This window comes from Filicampus tigris, chromosome 1, assembly GCF_054856515.1.
Source record: "Filicampus tigris isolate MCC_2025a chromosome 1, RoL_Ftig_1.0, whole genome shotgun sequence".
NCBI lineage: Eukaryota > Metazoa > Chordata > Actinopteri > Syngnathiformes > Syngnathidae > Filicampus > Filicampus tigris.
The window spans coordinates 29317247-29337269 of NC_141217.1; the positions used below are offsets into that span (position 1 = coordinate 29317247).

A 20023-nucleotide genomic window follows, 5' to 3' on the forward strand; every position below is an offset into this window, starting at 1 on the left:
AAAAAAACGTATTTGATAAGTGATTTGTGTGATGGTGTATTAGTGTCACCCAGCGAGAGGGGAAAAAAAAAAGACGTCTTGACAACACCCATTGTCATACATTAGCCACCGTATTCAGAATAAAAGTTGAATAACAAAACTGCAACTTAACAAAAAGTGCATTTTCCCACTCATTCATCACTGTGATATGTCGACTTGTGACTTTATTCATGTTTGGGTGTATCCTGGCGTCACACTAATAAACCGTCGTAGTTTGCCTCAGGAATACAGGTTACTTATGAATGATGTGGACTATAGCCGTGTAAACTGAATGGTAATCGAACATTCAGGCTGTCACGTTTGACTTGCTCGCCTAAAGTATTGTGTGCGTGAGTGCGTTTGTGTTTGTTGGCTCAACTCGGCGACTGTTTTGTGTGTGTGTGTGTTTACTAAGCTTTTGTTTAGCGTGCTTGGGTGGTCGCCAAGTTTTCCTCGTAATCCATATGGCTCATGGTGAAACAGAATTGCTCTTCACGGTGACCGTTTTGGCACATCTAACAATGTTATTCCCACCGACGTCAGTCTTGTCAACCCCAAACCATTTACAGACTACGGACGACGTGGACTCGCGCCTTACTATCCCCGCAGGACACTCCTCCATATTTTAAATATAGTTCGGCTGCAGTGCGAACAGAGTCACGACTGGTTTCTGCCCATTGGTTCGGTGAATGATTATCACTTCCTCCTCCTCTGCCGTCAATGCACACTGATTTGCCGAATGAGGATTTCAGCATTTCCTCATAGTTTGCGGCCATCGACTGACTCGTTTTGCTTTTTGAGGCAGTATTAATACTCGATCATGTAAAATTGCACATTGTGAAAGCAAGATTGACGATATATATCGCGCACACCTAGTATGTTGACTCCTACTGTAGCAGGTGGAAAGGTTCTGGAAAATAATTTCAAGAAAAGAGTGGGAAACCTGATGATATACTGCTTTATTCATTGGCTCCTATGCTTTTATTTGAAATCTTAATATGGCTACTTAATTTGACCTCCGACCCCATGCAGCTCCAAGAGGCCCTGAAGTGCCAACAGTGCCACAAACAGTTCAAATCCAAGGCAGGACTCAACTACCACACCATGGCAGAACACAACTCCAAGGTACACACCCATCATCACAAAATAAAAATAAAAAATTTAATCCCGCTCAGCGACGCCGTAGAATCGTGTCCTTATTTTAGCGCTTTTGTTTCTCCAATGACATGGGGAGTCCATAGAATTGCACAATATGTTACTTGACATCACAAGCAGTTACGAAAGAGGTCAGGCTTAAACTACAGTAATGTATAAAAATCCAACACACATTGAAAGCAGTGTCGGCTTTCATTAAATTTGGTGTAGGGAGTCCTGTAAATAAATGACACATTCACGGGATCAGTTTCACTCCCATAAGCTATATTGCAGAATGTTTGTATGTTGCATTTTAATTAGTCACCATGGAGCCCTCCTCTCATTTTTATCTTAGGTTTCATTAGTGAACAGACGTCCCTCAAGCGCTCACTATTTCTGCAGCTGTCTAAAGTCTGACAGCTGAGAGAGCATCTTAAAGATATTATCAGAGCACTCCTGCATTAGAGCTCTGGGGTTTGCTGAATAATTTAAATCGGTTTCAAAAAGGAGCATGAATGTTTCATGAATGGACGTGCTGCAAACCTTGTGGCATGCTGCAGTTTTTTTGTGAGCACATAATAATAATGCATGACATGCAATATCATATAGCTTGTGACATTCTGGGGTTTCTCAAATTGCAAATAATCTAGTTTATGATCAGTTAGTGGGGAGCACACACTGATGCACGATCAAGGGTGCAAGGCCTCCAATCCCGGCCGACTACATCATCCGCAAGGGAAGATCTAGCAGTTTCCCTGCATGAACGCACATTTCATTAACGGACTTTCTGCTGATGAATTTTTGCTTCCGCAATGTCAAGGACTGTGTGCGCTCTGACCACCCTGAGTTTAAACGGAATGTGGGGAGCCGCTTTGATTGGCTGGGAGTCGGCTTTGTTCCATCCCACAATGGCGAAAATGACAGTATTATGCAGTCAAATTACTGTGCATAATAATACAATTATTTAAAAAAAATGTAATCAGGACATCTCTCATAAATAGTCCAGGTTGAAAATGGTGCCTGCACTGAGCGTGACTATTTTTTGTTGCCACTGCGGTTATGTGGCAGATAGGACTGGGCAATTAATCGAAATGTAATCGTGATTTCAATTTTGACTTCGCACGATCTTAAACATGTTATGATCGAAGAAAAACAATTAATGTACCTAACGATTCTGTTTGGTCTTTCAAGTTATATTTAAAGATGAACATTTTAGTAGTTGAATACATCCACAATTTCGAACCCAATGCATAATTGTGTTCATTAACCGTGATTTCAATATTAATCAAAATAATTGTGATTATTATTTTTTCGCTAATTGCCCAGCCCTTGTGGCAGAGCATCTGTGTAGTGTGCAACAGCACAGCATGCTGACTGAGTTTGACCTTGGCCTTCCATTGCTACTGTGATATTGTACATCTGGTCTCTTATGCGCTGTTCGTCATAGAAGCATCAAGAATACCAATATTAAATATTATTTCATAGTTTCATCAAAAGCAATACGTGTCTCTATTTGTGGAAAGTACGACAGCATGTGCTGTGTCTCAGTCATCTCAATGTGTTAACATGAGAAAAGACACGAAGGTGTCTCCAATGGGATTCCCCCAGTAAATCTAAACTCTCCCCAGTCTTCCACATGTCTTTCTTCTCCATGACAGCTCTGCCATCTGTTGTTCTGGTCTTGACTAAGGTTTGGCACCAGTTAACGCTCAGCTTTTACAGGTGTCATAAACATGAAAAACAGTCTCACCATGAAGCCATTTAATCGTTGCAAACTGAACACGTGAAATGTAAAATACATTGCATGACTTTTTGCAAACACTTAACGTGACGTGTTTATGTTCTGTCCTCAGTCCTCGTGGAGTGAAGGCCAGATGGACGACGAGCATGAGGAGAGAGAACGACTACGCCGAATACTCAAACAGATGGGTAGAATCAAATGTCCTAGTAAGGTATGTAATTGATTTTTGTTTCTCTCTTTCTTTCCAGTGCCTGGTTTGCTGTTCCTCCCATTTCCTGATTTCACATCACATCATGTTCCTTGTTATATAAGTTGTGATTTCTCTTTTGGCCTTTTTACCCCACTTCTGTTTCTCTTTCCTTTCCTGCCTTGTAGTACATGTTGCCCCAAATCATATCAATACTGCCCCCTCATTAAATTCCATCAAAATGCAATTCCAACAGAATGGAGAGGGACAATCAACAGCATGTTTTCATAATGCAAATTAAGAGTATTAAACAATATTTTTCATACATCCTTATACGTTCCCCTGTTAATGTGCAGGGCTGTTCAGCTCACTTCTCCAGTCTAATGGGCTACCAGTACCACAAGAAGCGTTGTGGACGTGAGTTCTCTGCTGTTGAGAAACGCATGTTTTTGTGCCAGCACTGTGGAAATACATATTGCTCCAAGGCTGGCAGGGACAACCATGTACGCAGTGAGCACTCCCCAATCAGCACCTCTAGTATGACAGCTCCCGCCAACAACAAAGACAATAGGACCGACACCAACAACAACACAGGCAAAGAGAGGGTAAGATAGCAAATATGACATGCATCTTTTTGAATAAAAATATCCCAGGTTACATCGATGTACAGTAAGTTTCATTTTGTCCTACTGTTCCCCCAGGTCACCTTTGAGAAGTTTTCAGGAGGGAAGAGAGAGCAAAGCCAGCCCGAATGGCATGTAAAAACACAGTTGGCCCGAGAGAAGGACAAGCTTAAAGACAAAGACAGTCAAGTGAAGAACAGAATCAAGGAAAAGGCAGCACAGAGTGAAAGCCTTCCAGAGGATTTTGAACGGACACCTAGTGGCAGAGTGAGGCGGCGCTCAGCTCAGGTGGCAGTGTTCCATCTCCAGGAGATAGCAGAAGATGAGCTCGCCAAAGACTGGGGCACCAAGCGTCGTATCAAGGATGACCTGGTGCCTGACAGCAAGAGGGTAAGAGACAAAGCAGATTCCTTATGTACACATGAGAACACTGGCGGAGCTAGAGGGGGTGCCCGCTGGGGCACTGGGCCTGAAATATGCTTAGACCACCAGGTGCCAGACCAGATAATTGACTTTTGGGTATTTTCCGATTGTCTTACGGGATTTTTTTTTTTTCTTTCCAGATTCCACAGCGTCCACTGTAGGGAACATATAATACATTTTTATCAGCGTTTTTTATTTTTTTTGGGGGGGGTGGGGGGGGGGGGGTGGTGCTTCTTAAAAAAAAAAATGTTTTGGGTTTTGCGGACCCCCTGAGATATCCTTGGCCCTTCTTGTCCACATCTAATCTCTAGCAGACATTTTCATCATACCAAAACTAGAACTCCTTCCGTGTCTAAGAATCATGGGATATGTAGTCCTATTAGCCTAATGATGCGGTCGCCGGTTAGACCCAACACAAGCTGAGCTTCTCTGATGACATTTTTCCCATGTTAAAAGATAAACAACACAACCAGCTTCCTATAGCTGCCTGGCCTGAGGAAAATAAGGTTGGAGAATGGGTTTAACTGTGAACTAAGACAGCATTTAGCATTAGCCATTGTAATAACACAACCACTGGTCACCAGATTGCCTAGTAATGTTCAAACTTTTTTTTCCTATTATGCTATTTTGTCTAGCATAATAGCGCTAAATCTATCAAATAAACATATAGCACAGTTAGAATGAACAATTTAACATACAATACTTGGTCACTAGTGTCTTAGTCTTTTTTCAATGTACTGTACTGTACTGTACTGGACGTGAACACAGTTAATTACCACTTTCTTGTCTATAGTTGAACTACACTCGTCCAGGCCTTCCCAACTTCAGCAGGGAGCTTCTAGAGACCTGGAAGACTCAAGTCAAGGAAAATGGCTTCATCTGCTGCACCAATGAAGTAAGAGTGTTTGGAGACGCAGTGTGCCAACAATATTATTTCTGTAGTTGAATCAAACAAGTCTGAGCACTAAATGTGTGAAAGTAATGTTGCTCTTTTGGTGGACTGTTGAATTGTTGTTTTGTTTGTTTTTGTTTTGCTCAGAACTGTGAGGCTGTCTATTCCAGTGTGTCTGGACTTAAAGCCCACCTTGCCAACTGTAGTCAGGTATTAACACTCATGGGAAGCAAAACGTCCCCCCGACACTGCAGACACCATCACACAGTTCACTCTAGTCAATTCAAGCCAAATATATTGATATAGTATATATATAATGTTTTATAACAAGCCTTACAACCTGGATTTGCCATGTCAGTTGGCTTGCCATGGCTATCGGCCATGTATGCAAAAAAAAAAAATTCCATATCGCACTTAGTGGTGTCATTTTTTTCAATGAGTAGTGGAGAAGCCGTGGGCACTTCACTGCTTGAGGCCATTTTCCTCACACATGCAGAAGGCGTGCCACTTAAGGCGTTAATCACATGCCGGTAGACAGATGGTTGTTTTATTAATTAATTACTAAAATTAATTAAGACAGAGATGGTTAGCATGTTTTTTTTTTTTTTTTAATACCGGTGTTAAAAAACAAATGGTATCGAGCTGTTTATGACGCTGAAATATCGGGGTACGGTATTGGTACCGGTATCCCGTACAACACTAGTCATAACCCAAATGTTATATACAGGGGTGCACATAAGCAGTAAGCAGCTGCTCCTGTGCACTGGAAACATTCAGTTGTGTACCAGATTCAAGCCTTCCACTGCACATATGCGTACTATACAGCTCAGCCAGTCAGCTGTGGTCAGGCCAGCCTTCGAAGTCAAGTCAGCTGTTGCTTCCTGTTTGAGAATAGACTGTAATATTTTGCAAATGACCATGATGCCAGTCTCATTTTTCATCAGTTATTGCCACTTGCTTGCGACACCCTCAGCTAGTTAACTGCGCGTGTTGTTGACTGGTGATTAATCGATCTCAAGCTGTAACCGTGGTCGAGTGATCGAGTCAACTAATCGCTTCAACCCCCGAGTGTTGAACAGCCCTTGGATGGGAGTATAGTCCACACCAATGCATCCCTGTTGGGTAGTGACTAGGGATGTAACGTTACACGTGGGTGTATTAATACGTTTCGGTATGGCATGTTCGGTTGGGTCCACTTGCGTTCGGTTCGGTCCACTTATTAGCGCGAGTTTATGCACGGGCGCTATTGGCCGTTGCACGCGGGAGAGGGCGGCGGCACTAAAGCGGAGCCAAGACGCTAGAAGCCGTGATAAATTGTAAATGCATGGATAAATGGCATTATACTTGCATACGCAAACAAGCCAGAGCTCGAAGGTCCCCCGTACACTGCGGTCTCCTGTTTGGGAACATTCTAGCTTTCCTGTTAAAATCGCCGATGGGGAAAGGTACGTGTATAAGTCCCAAAGTTGTGTGCCGACATTGCTACTTGAGATTGGCGGCTATGTTGCAGGTAAAACGTCTAACATAATAAAGAATATCCGACTTTGAATGTTTCTTAGACGAGGAAGCAAGCAGTATTTTTAGCCAAAAACAAAGTACAACAGCTCTGTTATTCGTTCTCCACTGCTTCTCTCGCGAGCCCTGCGATGCATTCACGAACCTCGGAAACATCACAACTCAGCAAAACACAAATCCGACCACAACACAGATAACCCAATTAGTTACAATATGCTGTTGAAAATTCAAAGATTTCAATGCCTAAAAAGTGTAAATAATTTCACAAAGACTTTCAAGTTACTGTATTTTATTGTAAAAATAGTTTTAATACAGTTAGCAATAATTGTAACTGTTATTTTATGTATTTTTTTTCATCACAAAAAGTGTATATATGTACTGTAATGACAACTTGTCTTTAACTTGAATACTTAGATGTGTCATAGGCTGTTGTTGCTGAGTGTTTGAAGATTTCAGTGTCTTAATAATTTACAAAATTAAGAGAGTTCTCTATTGTTAGTGTATTTTTTATTCTGGTGTAATTTCTTACAATATAACCAGAATGGTTCGCTTTTATTTATTTTTTCAAAAAAATGTACCATTTACTTGTCATCTTTTCAAAATAAACATATTTTTAAAAAAAACTGTTTTTTTGTACCGAAAATATACCGAACCGAAGTTTCCAGGAAACCGAACCGAAATGTGATTTAACGTATCGTTACACCCCTAGTAGTGACAAAGTGTCAATTGGCAACCATTGGAGTTCTTCTAAAAACATGGATCATCATGCTTTTTGACTGACATGCCACCTGGGTCAGATATCCTTCAAAACCAATGTGGTCCTTGCTTGAACAAAGTGATCATCACCAACCGTTTGAATGTGATTTTCTTAAAAATGGTTGCCTTCAAAGTACTGACAAAGAACATAATTGAATTTATGTGTGTTGCAGGGAGGTGGAGAACTTGCAAAGTACACGTGTCTGATCTGTCAGAAGGAGTTTAACTCAGAGAGTGGGGTCAAGTACCACATAAGCAAGACACACTCACAGGTGGGTCACACAAAGTAATACTAATTGGATGCAAACTTTAAACCAACAACATGAGGACAATTTCCATCTGTCTTATGCTGCAATACCTTAAAAAAAAGCAACAAAGTATTAGCATCAAAGTCACTGTTCTGGTTGGCGTGTTTCTTTTCCCAAAAATATGTTTTTCTCTGCTTTCTGGTCAGAAATCAACCCATATACTACTGTTGATTACAAAAGAATGAAAAAAGCCAAAAACAAACTTTTTTTTTTAATTTCTGGTCAAAGTAGAGTCTTTCTTGCTTTGTTTTGAAAGGTCCAGTGCTTATGTTGTCACAGAGTACAGTATTTTGAAAGATCATTGAAATCGTCTAAAATGGCTGGCAATATATACACCAATATTTGGTGTGCTGTTCGAATTAAAGCATGAAGTTAATTTAGCTGCACCTGTTCCTGCTTGAAAGCTTCTAATCAGCACTAACAATGTTTGTATTGCCACAGAATTGGTTCCGTGCATCAGACGGTGAAGGGATGTCCAATAGCAAGAATAAAGTACTGGATGACCACGGCATGAGAGAAGAGGTGAGGAACGGTGCCACCACTGGCAAAAAGAGGGGTCGCAAGCCCAAAGAGCGCCCCCCGGTGGTTGTTCCTCTCCAAACACAAACTCAAGCAGCAAACGTCAATCAAAACTCAGCAATTGACTCCACCCCGTCCTCTGATTCAACGCAGTCCCCCACGCCTAGTCCCGAATTTACGGACATTACCGATCCAGTCCCGAACCAACAGCCCAATGGTTCTACCGCGCGACAAAGCAAACCGAAGAAGCTGTCATTGTCCGAGTAACTCTGCTTTTTTGTCAACAAACAAACCAGAGAGGACGCCTGCTCCATACGTGATTGAACTGAGCACTGAGAAAGCAAAAATTGTGGCTGCAGTACTAAAAAGTACAGACGTAACAGTACTGTTTCCATTCCAGTTACCTCCTTTTAAGACACCCGTTTGAGCCCCCACACTCAGCAGGATTTTCAGAAAATGAAATCAAAGACTTCCGAAATGTCGACGTCCACAGTGATAACGTTTTCTCAGCAGGAAGGCCGTTGCTTCACCTCAGCAGAGGGTCATTCGCGCGAAAGGACTCATATTCACACAACGCGTTTTCACTTAGCATGGTAACGTCATGTGCGTTCACATTTCTTTCACAGTTATACTCTGTACATAAACACTTATCTTTATCTAGCGATATATTTGATGCCGTCACATTTAAACATCTAACAAAACCGTCAGTGATCATGCGTGTTCAAGAATGTTTTGTGTTAAGTGTTGTTTTCAGTCTTTCATATTGTTTTTTTTTTCAATGAAGCAAATCATACTGAAGCTCAACCCTCCCTCCCAAAACATTTTGGTTATATAATTTTGTCTGTGTACCGCGTGAAGGGTATTTCTGCTTTGAAAGCCCTAAATAAGTGTGGGGAAAACAGGATTTACACAACATTAGTAAGCAGAACATCTAATCAGGATTCTTTTTTTTTCTGTACAGTGTCAACATTTTAATCAATTTCAACAGAAAAGGAAGAAGCTTGAAATACTGTCACTAAAGCCAACTGTTTGACTGAAGGAATAATTCTTATGAAGATCGTTGCAGTGTTGCAGCACAATCAAATAGGGTAAAAAAAAACTAAAAACGTGTTTTTTAAAAAGAAAAAGCCGTATTTTGGCTGTTGCTTTATCTTAAAGAGGTGAAACTAGAATGAAAATAATATACTATCTTTTTTAGAGGTTTAGGAGAATGATCTTTTATCATTGCAAATCGTGATTCGCGTATAATAATATATATGAACTTACACCTGGATGTTCAAAGATATTGCATTGCACTTTAACCCTTGTCGTTCCCCTCTTGTGGTTTTGCACTCCGAGATAGTACTTTCATGTAACCTAGTAGCTGTCACACAAGAACAGAAATGTTTTATTCTCGGGACAGACTTTTAGATTCTATTTACCGATAATGGACACCTTCGCGTCCATCATCAAGCATGACTACAAAGTTTTAACTCACCACACAAAGCCATAACCGCAACCTCCTGTAATGATAGGTTTAGATTGAGTTTTTAAAGAAATATGAAGCCAATGTTATCACATTACCACATCTTCAAGTGTGCAATCATAGAATAGTAGAATACGTACTTGAATCCAATGTTTTATTAATGAGGTGAGCAAATGAGAAATCCAGAAAATTTGATGACGTAAGAACTCTAGAAATCTAGATAGCACTCTTGCGAACTTGTTACTCGACCTGAAACGATCTGTTGCAACTCAGCACGTATGCTAAAGTTCCCGTCCGTACTCTCCTCCAGAGTTTGCACATACACCTTTTGTTTAACGCCGTCATTTCAATCAAGCCGTGATGTCACCTCTGATTAATAGCGTAACTCCAATATATAGTGACACACATGACCTTTTTATAGTGTAAAGCTCAGATGTTTCTCCCTTTTTAATCAAGGTGGAGATGATTATGCATGTCTGTCTCTCTCTCCCTCTCTCTCTCGATGGGATGGACCGCCTTCTTCTATCCAGGTTTAACTGGTGAAGATTTATTAGACAAGCACTGATTCATTTTCATCAGAGTAGTTGAGTGTGTGTGTGTGTGTGTGTGTGTGTGTGTGTGTGTGTGTGTGTGTGGGTGTGTGGGTGTGTGTGTGTGTGGGTGTGTGTGTGGGCGTGCGTGTATGGGTGTGTGTGGAACATTTAGCAACTTTGTAATGATTGGGAAATCAAGACTTTGTAATGCTTTGTGTTGGGTTTTATGAAGTGGCACAGAATCAATTGCTTGTTACTCATGTCATTAGTAACGTCCCATTTTCCGGGCAAGCTTTGGTGTTCCGATATGCTAGTTTAGCACTGCTTTACCTAGGTATTTTATATTTTATTATGCCCTTTGCTATCTGTCTTCCTATGGTATGGAAAACGCATATCTATCCCCCAGCGTGCGCTAACCAGAACATGTTTAGAGAGTAAAGCAATACACCATGTTTAGCTGATTTTGTGTGCTTGCTGATATTTTGGTATTAATGTCTTCTCACAATCGTACAGCTTTCCTCAATTACTGACTTATTGTTTGTTTGCTCTGACAGTGCTTTTTAACACATATATTGTAGACTTATTTGTCTGCATACACTGTTAATTTGTCATTTTCGATTACTTTAAGGATTTTTTTTTTAACATATACACAGTAACAAATACATAGGGATTGTCCTTTATTCTTATTCAATATGGGACAACAAGGCATATGTATATGTGTTTGTTTCTGTATTTAGTGCACTTATATACCATGAAATAGGCTTGAAATAGGAGTGTTGTTTGAGCTTTCTAGTGATCTGGACTGTGTGTGGTGTGACTTAAGTAGCCGGACAACAGCAGACTCAAGTGTCTTCTTCCCTTTGTTGTTTCCTTAAACTGAGGCGAGTTCATGGAAATCCATTCAAGACTGTCTCAGAATTGTACACAATTTATTTGGACGACAGTAGTTGACTTTGTACGCTACCTACTTTTAAAACAGCAAAAGGCATTTGCCTATGTTGCAGGTGTCATTATATTGGATGAAAGTTTTAAGAGATGGTGTTGTAGCTCACAATGGTGATGTAGTAAAGATATCTGAAATAAAGCTGTGTTGTATCAAACAGAGGAGGCTTTCTCCCTCCTGTGAGTCTGGACTGTTAACAGTTTTCTCCCAAACGTATTGTATTAACTGTTCATTATCACTCAACTAATAAAGTTTTGTTGGAAAAAAAAGTGTGGTACAATATTTGTGATGTGGAATGTTTGACAACAACAACACAATTTGAAATGTTAAAAAAAAACAACAAATGATTAAAGGGCAACAAGAACATGTAAATACATTAATTATTTAAAGTTAAACTAAAAATTTAAAATAGCAGTGAGTCTCATTTGTTGTGGAAGTGAAATGAGGAAATCTAAGGCAATCATAGAAATTTTCAAAAATGTCTGTTATGTTTCTATTATTTACACAAGTATTACAACAACATTTTCAAATTTTTGTAAATTTTTCACAAAGTACAAAATCTAATTCAAATGCAAATGCACTTAATGCACCTCATAATTACCAGTGACTAATATATGGGATGAAACGTCTTGATGAACTGTCAAACTATCCCATCCATCCATTATCTATACTGCTTCATCCTCACGAGGGTCGCAGAGGTGTTGGAGCCTATCACAGCTGTACTGTCAAACTACTGAATCTTAAAATAAAACGAGACAAAAGAAAAACGTTGCTTGATCATTGAATAAAATCCAGATTTGAATCTCTTGAAAGTGGGGCAGCTGCGCATATTTACAATAACTTAAGAACTATACCATGAACATAGAACAGTTACTATAAATTCAAATGTAAAGCAATACCCAATTAATATTGCTATAAATGATTAATAGAAAAAAAGAGTCTGTATCCTGCTTCTGCCCGAAGCTAGCTGGGATAGGCTCCAGCAAGTGCGCGGCCCTCGTGAAGATAAGCAGCTCGGATCACATCAATCAATCACATTTTATTTATGTAGCACTTTTAATTCATGAAAATGTAGCTAAAAGCGCTGTGCAATAAAAATATCCAAAATACAACATAAAAAGAAGACCCGCTCCCTGCCTCCCAAACATACACAAAGACGTATATCCACAAGCACATCAGCATTCACACACACACAAAACCTGATAAACTGTGTTAAAAAAGACATGACACGGCACAGAGAAACCATGAGGAAAGGGTACCCAAGGGGATCTCATCCACGCTGAGAGTAATGACAAACCACGACCACAGGGAGCGCCACCATCACAGAGACCTGCGGCCCAGATTAACCGGTAGGCCCGTGCAAAGGCCCCCGGTCACCCGGGCCTAAGGAGCACCTGCGATGACCCCCCGTGCAGGAAGGGCAGCCACCCCTCTCAGTACGGACGATCCCCCCCCCCACGAGGAAACACTAAACTAAAAACAACAGAAAACAACAAATCTAAGAGACAAGACAATGATAGAAGCTAAGAACTAAAAATAGTAAGATAAGGTAAAAATAGTCCTAAATCGAAAGAAAAATATAAATTATTATTATTATTTAAAAGCCAAACTAAAAAGGTATGTTTTGAGCCTCCCCTTAAAAACATCAACAGTCTCTGCGGACCTGATGTCCTCTGGCAGGCTATTCCATAGTCGTGGACCAAAATGGCTGAATGCAGCCATTCTCACCTTAGAAGGCCGGTGCCAGAGGACCTCAGGATCCGTGAGGGCTGATATGATAAAAGCAGGTCGGATAAATAAGATGGCGCAAGACCGTTAAGACTTAAAAACTAATAAAAGCACCTTAAAATCAATCCTGAAAGAGACAGGGAGCAAATGCAGCGATTTTAAAACTGGTGTAATGTACTCCTGCCCTTTGGTCCTTGTCAGCACCCGTGCAGCTGAGTTCTGGAGTAACTGCAAGGTGGAAAACTCTTTTTGTGGAGGCCAGAGAGCAGGTCATTACAATAATCTTAATGACAGGAAACTAAAAGCATGCATCAGCACTTCCGTGTTAGCCTGAGAGAGAAACGGGCGGACTCTGGCAATATTCTTAAAATGATAAAAAACTATCTTAGTTACATTTTTAATATGAGGAATAAAACTGAGCTCAGAGTAAAAAAATGATGCCCAGGTTCTTCACACAATGTGAGGGTTTAAAATATTGTAGTTTGTAGTAAAAATTCCTTTCTCTGACCTTCAGGGCCGATTTTGTCCTGATTGACCTGTAGAAAATTATCTGCCATCCATGACTTAATATCTAAAATGCAATTTAAAAGGGTATCAATGGGTCCTGAGTCACCAGAAGACACAGCAATATACAGCTGTGTGTCATCAGCATAGCTGTGAAAGCTGATGCCGTGCCTCCTGATGACATCCCCAAGGCAAGCATATAAAGATTAATAAGTATTGGGCCTAAAATTGAACCTTGGGGAACCCCACATTTGATTTAATTGGTTTTGGAGGAGCAAGTATCCATGTTTAAAAAGAAACACAGGTCTGTGAGATAGGAATAAAACCAGTTAAAAACAGTACCAGAGATGACCACTAGGTTTTTAAGTCTATTTAATAAAATTTGGTGAACTACTGTATCAAAAGCAGAGCTTAGATCCAGTAGCACCAAGACTGTGAGTTTTTTCACATCTGCAGTGCACCTGATATCACCTAAGACCAGATTGATATTTTTCCAAAATATTATTTCCATCCATCCATTATCTATACCGTTTATCCTCACAAGGGTCGCGGGGCGTGCTGGAGCCTATCCCAGCTGTCTTCGGGGAGTAGCCGGGGGACACCCTGAATTGGTTGCCAGCCAATCGCAGGGCACACAAAGACAAACATCCACACTCACAATCACACCTAGGGGCAATTTAGAGAGTCCAATCAACTTACCATACATGTTTTTGGAATGTGGGAGGAAACCGGAGTACCCGGAGAAAACCCACGCCAAAATATTATTTGTATTTAAAAAATGATTCAACTAAAATCTTACTTAAAAGCGGTAAGTTGGGTACAGATCTGTAATTATTAAAAATGCTGAGGTCAGAATTGCTCTTCTTCAGAAGGGGCTTCACCACCGCCGTTTTAAAGGCAGTGGGGAAGACACCCGTCTGAAGAGAGCAATTGACTACGTATATGGAAAATCTTTTCCTCGAATCCATAAAATGCCTTAAAAATGTGGGAAGGCATTTTGTTGGATTTACCTGGGAGAAAATTCGACCAAGTGTCTTTGCATCAACTAGGACAAAACTTTCCACTAGTTTTTCCTCATGTAAATATGATTGTCCAGGTTTATTAAAACTTTGACGGGCTAAAAAAATGGATCTTATCTCATCGATTTTAACTTCTGAAGTGGTCTGCAAAGTCCTCACAGAGAGCTAGTTAAGAGTTCAAAGGTGGAGAAGACAAATCTGGGGTTGTTTTTATTAATTGTAATGAGGTTAATGGATGGATGGACATTGCCGCAAAATACTAACAGTTTTTACTGTGTTGCCACCGTGGTTCTCACCTTGCCACGTAGAAATTGTATGATCAGTCTGTGTCACGCTCAAATGCAGTTATGTCTATACTGTTTAAAACTATGTTTAAAACTAACTATAAGAGCCCACTATAAAAATGTCATTTGACAAAACACGATATCCTCCATAGAACTGGGCCTGAGATCTCTTTTTGGGAAAGGCTTAAGGCTTTTAGCCAATAGCCAGGCAGACACTGCTACGCACAGTACATCCCATGCTGTTGGTGGGCGAGCGGAAGTGCGCTTGGTTTGCATTCTGGGACTTGGAGTTCAGCATGGATTCAGCACCTCGGTCACTGTATATACTGGCATGCCTAATGCCTCCATATCCCACAATGCCACGGGGCAAACCTAACATCTGATTTTCAATAGATTAGCAATGTCTGGCGTTAGGAAGGAAGAAAGGCTCTCCAAGATGGAACAGGGCGACAAAACTTCAAGCAGGTAAGTCACCAAACGATGTAAGCCGCTCATCTTACGAACTGAGTATTCATGACGAATATTGGGGGGTTTATTCGACTGTAGTAAACACGTACAGTTGTCAATTTGTCATCAGGGAAATATGACCTGGAACATTAGCGTATCCACGCCTACTTCGAACTAGTGAATACGTTTTTATAATGGAACAAGAAGTGACATTTTATACTTAATGTGTTATTTAGTCGTGGTTTCCGCTCGTTTTGCCTGTTCGCTTGATAAAACCACTAGAAGAGCACCATTGACACCTTTGCATGTTATTTTTCTTATGAAAGTTTCAGAATAAAAATGCTTGTTGTCTTTGTTAATTGTAACGAGATTAAATGGCATACAAGCGGGAAGTATGTTAAATGTACCGGGGAATAATTGCATCAACGTATAGTTTTTCAAAATGTTGTTTATATGACGAGCGAGCATGTGGCTGTGAAACTGTCACGTTGAGCTATGGTGCTCGACTAGGCCACGAGATGGTGTCACTGTATTGATGTGCCGTCCCACAGAGGCTTTGCTCCCATTTCAAGGCAGTGAGTGGCTCTCTAAAGAAAGACGATCTATTTGCTTTGGGGTCACAGTGGGACCATGCTATCATGGTCCAACAGCAAAAAGCCGAATGGTGCCTTCTGCTACCGCTCGGTTCCCCATTGAAATGAATGGAAATGCCGTTAATCAGTTCCAGCACCCCAAAAAAACAAAAAAGGCACTTTTTATATTATACTATATAAAACCATAGAGTAATAACATAATGGAATAGCATAAGAAAAGAACTAAACCTTTTTTGTCAAACTTTATTTATACCATAGTAGATGCTATGCTATGATATGTTAGCTTACCAAATAGGACATTGTGTTACAATGTCACATCAAACACACACCGTAACTGTGATGCTAACTGCAGCTAGCTTCTAGACACGACTGCCTATGTCACAAATGAAATCAGGCATAAGCCACACTTGGTTCCTTTTTTAAGTGATCGGGCATCCCCACCGTACTGCCATGAAAGGTTTGCATTGTATTGAGTATATTAGGTGAAATGCGCCGAAACTTGACAAGAGCCGAAGCGCGAGACTTGGCAGTATCGAGAGAAAAATATTATGCGCCAAATAAATAAATATATAAACGACACGTCGACTACTAAAATTAATTGACGACCATTTTGATCGTCGACGTCGTTGTGATTAGTCGACTAATATTGGCAGCCCTTGGTGCGTGACAAAAATATCAAGTGTTTTATTGACAGTTGAAAGTAACAAGCGTAACTGACGTCCATATGAGTCACGTGCATCAGCGTTCACAGTGGCGAATGCCGGAGCAATTCTGCCCGCTCATTCATGTAAACAGATTATTCCAAATGTTTTAGAAATTGGAATTTTGACCATAACCGGAATATTGACAGCATCTGAAACTAGTCACTATGGTGCTGGGGGTTTAAGACAAGATGAAGAGGCACGGGCGTCGTAAAGTCGAAATATCGTAGGTCGCGTATGTCGCAATTCGAGGACTTCCTGTATATGTTAGCATGAAGCCAACAGAGGCTATGTCGTTGTTTTACACAGGGTCTAGTTGTAGTTGTTTTACACAGGGTCTAGTTGTCGTTGTTTGATGTTTAGTTTGACTGTTACCTTGAGCTGAGAGGGACAAAAAACTGCTTGGAGCCTCTTTTTCAACGAATGTTTACTAATGTTATCTACCAAGCAGTTGCTTGTTGTGAATAGAGTTGAGTTGAGTTGAGTCACCTGTAACCATATAGCACTTGTATCTCTAGTGTGTGCTTGCAAGTTAAAAGAAAAAAATGTCAGATCAACGGATTGGATGTGGAAAAACTCATTAACATGGATGCACCCACAAATTAATAATGCATTTATCCATCCATCCATTATCTGTACCGCTTCTCCTCACAAGGGTCGCGGGGCGTGCTGGAGCCTATCCCAGCTGTCTTTGGGCAGTAGGCGGGGGACACCCTGAACTGGTTGCCAGCCAATCGCAGGGCACACAGAGACAAACATCCGCACTCACAATCACGCCTAGGGGCAATTTAGAGTTTCCAATCAACTTACCATGCATGTTTTTTGGAATGTGGGAGGAAACCGGAGTGCCCGGAGAAAACCCACGCAGGCACGGGGAGAACATGCAAACTCCACACAGGGAGGCCGGAGCCGGGATCGAACCCACGACCTCTGAACTGTGAGGCGGACGTGCTAACCAGTCGACCACCGTGCCGCCAATAATGCATTTATTGTTTATTTATTTTGCACTACCGCACCCCTCTCGAAGAATGCCTTAGACCAGTGATTCTCAGCCATTGTGCCAGGGCACATTAGTGTGCCGTGAGAGCTCTTAAGCTGTGCTGCGGGAAATTATCACATTTTACTTAGTTGGTTAAAAAAATATTTATTTCTAAAAAAAATAAATAATGTTAATTGATTAATTAATAATATTTGTTTTTATTTTAGCAAGGAAGCAGCTCTAGTGACATATCTGCAAGTATTTGGAGACGGATGCCGGTCTTACTCTTATGTTGGTTCAAATCACACCGTGTGACAAGTTAGTTTTTCCCCACGCTGGCAAACTGTTACTTGGGTATAGCTCTGATATGAATATTTATACATTTATTTATTTGTGTGTTTTGACTGTGGTGGGAGGGTTCGAAGGAGAGGTGTCAGCTGATGAAAAGGGCGGGAGTGTTGTATTTCATCATGCTGTTTATGTAGTGAGTGTGTGTGAGAGCGAGAGAGAGAGAGAGAGAGAGAGAGGCGCTTGTGAAAAGAGTGCTGGATTTCGTCATCCTGTGTATTTGTGCAAGCGTGAGAGAGTGTGTCTGACTCTGGTGTAAAGCACTGTAAGACACAGAAATTCCTGCAGGGGCAAAACACAACTTCCCTCCCTCCCTCTTCAGCCTTCTCCAAGCTTTTGAGTATTCAGACGCTGGCCTGGAATAATAACTTGTTTGTTTCCCCCCAGCCTTTCGGTCCTCCTCGGTCGGCCCCCGTCGTGGTCCTCCTGCTACTTATTTCAGCCCCAGCTGCGTCGTGCACGCGCACTGTCAGACACAGATGACGCGCGTGTTGACGTAAGCGCGCCCGCGGCCGGGACGGTCTTTGTGGAAGCTGCCGCTATTAATACCGTCTAATGAAGTTAGTCGTAAGGGCTGGTCGTCGTCTTGCATTCGCTGTTGATGGGTAGGAGGAGAAGGAGGAGCGTCCAGGGGCCGGCCGTGCTGTAGTTGGACACCGAGCGCGCCGCAGTGTCTCCCTCCTCCGTGCGCGCTGCCCAACCGAATGGGGGGAAACGGAAAGCATATTGTAAAGTTTCGTTTCTCCTCCAACCTATTCCTCCGCACCCTTGTTTCGCACACCGTGGCTCACTTTTGATGTGTTGCACCACAAATGCAGCAGTGTGTGTATGTACATATGCAAGTGAGTGTGGCCGTGTCTGCAGTTAAATTTAAATTAAAGTGGTGGACGTCTGCCTCGTCTCTACGAATGAGCTCTCTAATTAATTACTCAGGAGCCAGAATATCTGGCTGCTGGACACTGACATCTGATGGCCGGTAAGTGCACTTTATTTGATCAATTTGTAATGTACTATAGTGTGTGAAGAGTTTTCTCTCTACTTGTGCCCTGGGATTGACTGGCAAGTCAGTCAGCCCCATGCCATCTGAGATGGCTTCAGCAGGATAAGCGGTATAGATAATGGCTGGGTGGAATTCGTCTGATTTATTATTGAAGTTATTAATGAGCCTAGAGGACTGTATGTCCCTCTTTGTAAAATGTAAACCCCATTCATGAGCTCAATAGGGTGAGCACTACTGTATGCTCTTCGGATGTTTGTTGACATGCTTGGTTGTGGTGTTTGTGACCTGCTGTGTTGTCATCTTCACAGTCACAGTACGTGAGTGAATTTTTTGCTGTTCTGGTTTCTTCTCACTGTTCCGAAGTAGATCAGAAAGTTCAACTAGTCAATGATTGTGCCAGTCCAGGTGCCTTGAATAGAAGTTTAATTTGTGAGCTCAGAACTCACAACACTAGCATGAGCATATCCTCTTTACCCATTGAAATGAATGGAAATGACATTAATCTGTTACAGTAAAAAAAAAAGTTTTTATGAGGAAACATTATTTTATACAACCATAACTCTATGGTTGAATAACAGCTCAATAGAATGTGAAGAGAAGACTTAACAGTTTATGCATCAAGATTTAATGCTGCAATCCGATTCACTGTCCTGCTCCTTCTGGTGTGCCCGCGTGGACCACCTGGAGGCAGTATGATATAATTATTCCAGTGAACGAAGAATAGTATTTCTACTACTACTTCTGTAAGTGGCTCAGTAACATGCTATATACCTGTGGGTATTGTTAAACTGACTAGTGAAGCATGTCAATGGCGTTGTTAGCATGAAATTAAGCAGAATTTACTATGGTAAAGCTATCTATTTGCCTTAAATACACATTGTGTAATTCTTTTTCCCATTTCTGCTTATTTTAAAGTGAGTTGAGTTCTCTGCCACCATACAGCACTCGTATCTAAAGTTTGAGCTCGCAAGCCAAAGCAAAAAAAAAAAAGGGCGAACGGCAGCTCATATTTCCCCAAAAAAGTCAAGTGGGTCACTTGCATCTCGAGGCACCACCGTATCAGCTTTGTGACATTTATGCTCAATGTTAATGATTATTTCAAATGTGATATTGACCAACTCGGCAAGCACCAAAATTGTAACCAAATATCCTTAAAAATCAATTTAAGCTGAGTTGGTTCTCAAGTAGTAACCTTATTGGACTTGTCTTTTTCATACCAGTATTCAACATATCCACAGTAATTATTACAAGACTACAATAAATATGGTTGTGTCATCACTTGTGACTGGGTGTAATTCATGTACGGCATTCAGTGGCAGCAACGCAGTCAACAAGTTGAAACAAGAAAATTGTCAAAAGGCGA

At 41.1% G+C, this 20023-nt stretch overlaps 2 protein-coding genes across 10 annotated transcripts in view; both read left to right on the forward strand.

Annotated features, from left to right (window-relative positions):
• The window catches only part of znf512b (zinc finger protein 512B), a 30415-nt gene extending 19201 nt beyond the window's left edge, over positions 1-11214 (forward strand). For 3 of the 4 annotated variants that reach the window (XM_086030682.1, XM_086030674.1, XM_086030690.1), the window contains exons 10-17: positions 1051-1143; positions 3006-3104; positions 3437-3685; positions 3782-4093; positions 4920-5021; positions 5166-5228; positions 7463-7561; positions 8039-11214. In XM_086030682.1, coding sequence (XP_085886808.1) covers positions 1051-1143; positions 3006-3104; positions 3437-3685; positions 3782-4093; positions 4920-5021; positions 5166-5228; positions 7463-7561; positions 8039-8383 — 1362 coding nt within the window. In that variant the 3' untranslated portion in view covers positions 8384-11214. The remainder of the gene's footprint in view (positions 1-1050; positions 1144-3005; positions 3105-3436; positions 3686-3781; positions 4094-4919; positions 5022-5165; positions 5229-7462; positions 7562-8038) is intronic. The other variant, XM_086030698.1, reaches the window with a different exon arrangement.
• Positions 11215-14944: 3730 nt separating this feature from the next.
• uckl1b (uridine-cytidine kinase 1-like 1b) overlaps positions 14945-20023 on the forward strand; it is a 28721-nt gene continuing 23642 nt past the window's right edge. For 2 of the 6 annotated variants that reach the window (XM_086030710.1, XM_086030719.1), the window contains exon 1: positions 17959-18636. In XM_086030710.1, the coding sequence (XP_085886836.1) occupies positions 18473-18636 (164 nt within the window). In that variant the 5' untranslated portion in view covers positions 17959-18472. Of the gene's footprint in view, positions 15058-17958; positions 18637-20023 lie in introns of those variants that run through there. The other 4 variants (XM_086030752.1, XM_086030744.1, XM_086030727.1 and 1 more) reach the window with 4 other exon arrangements.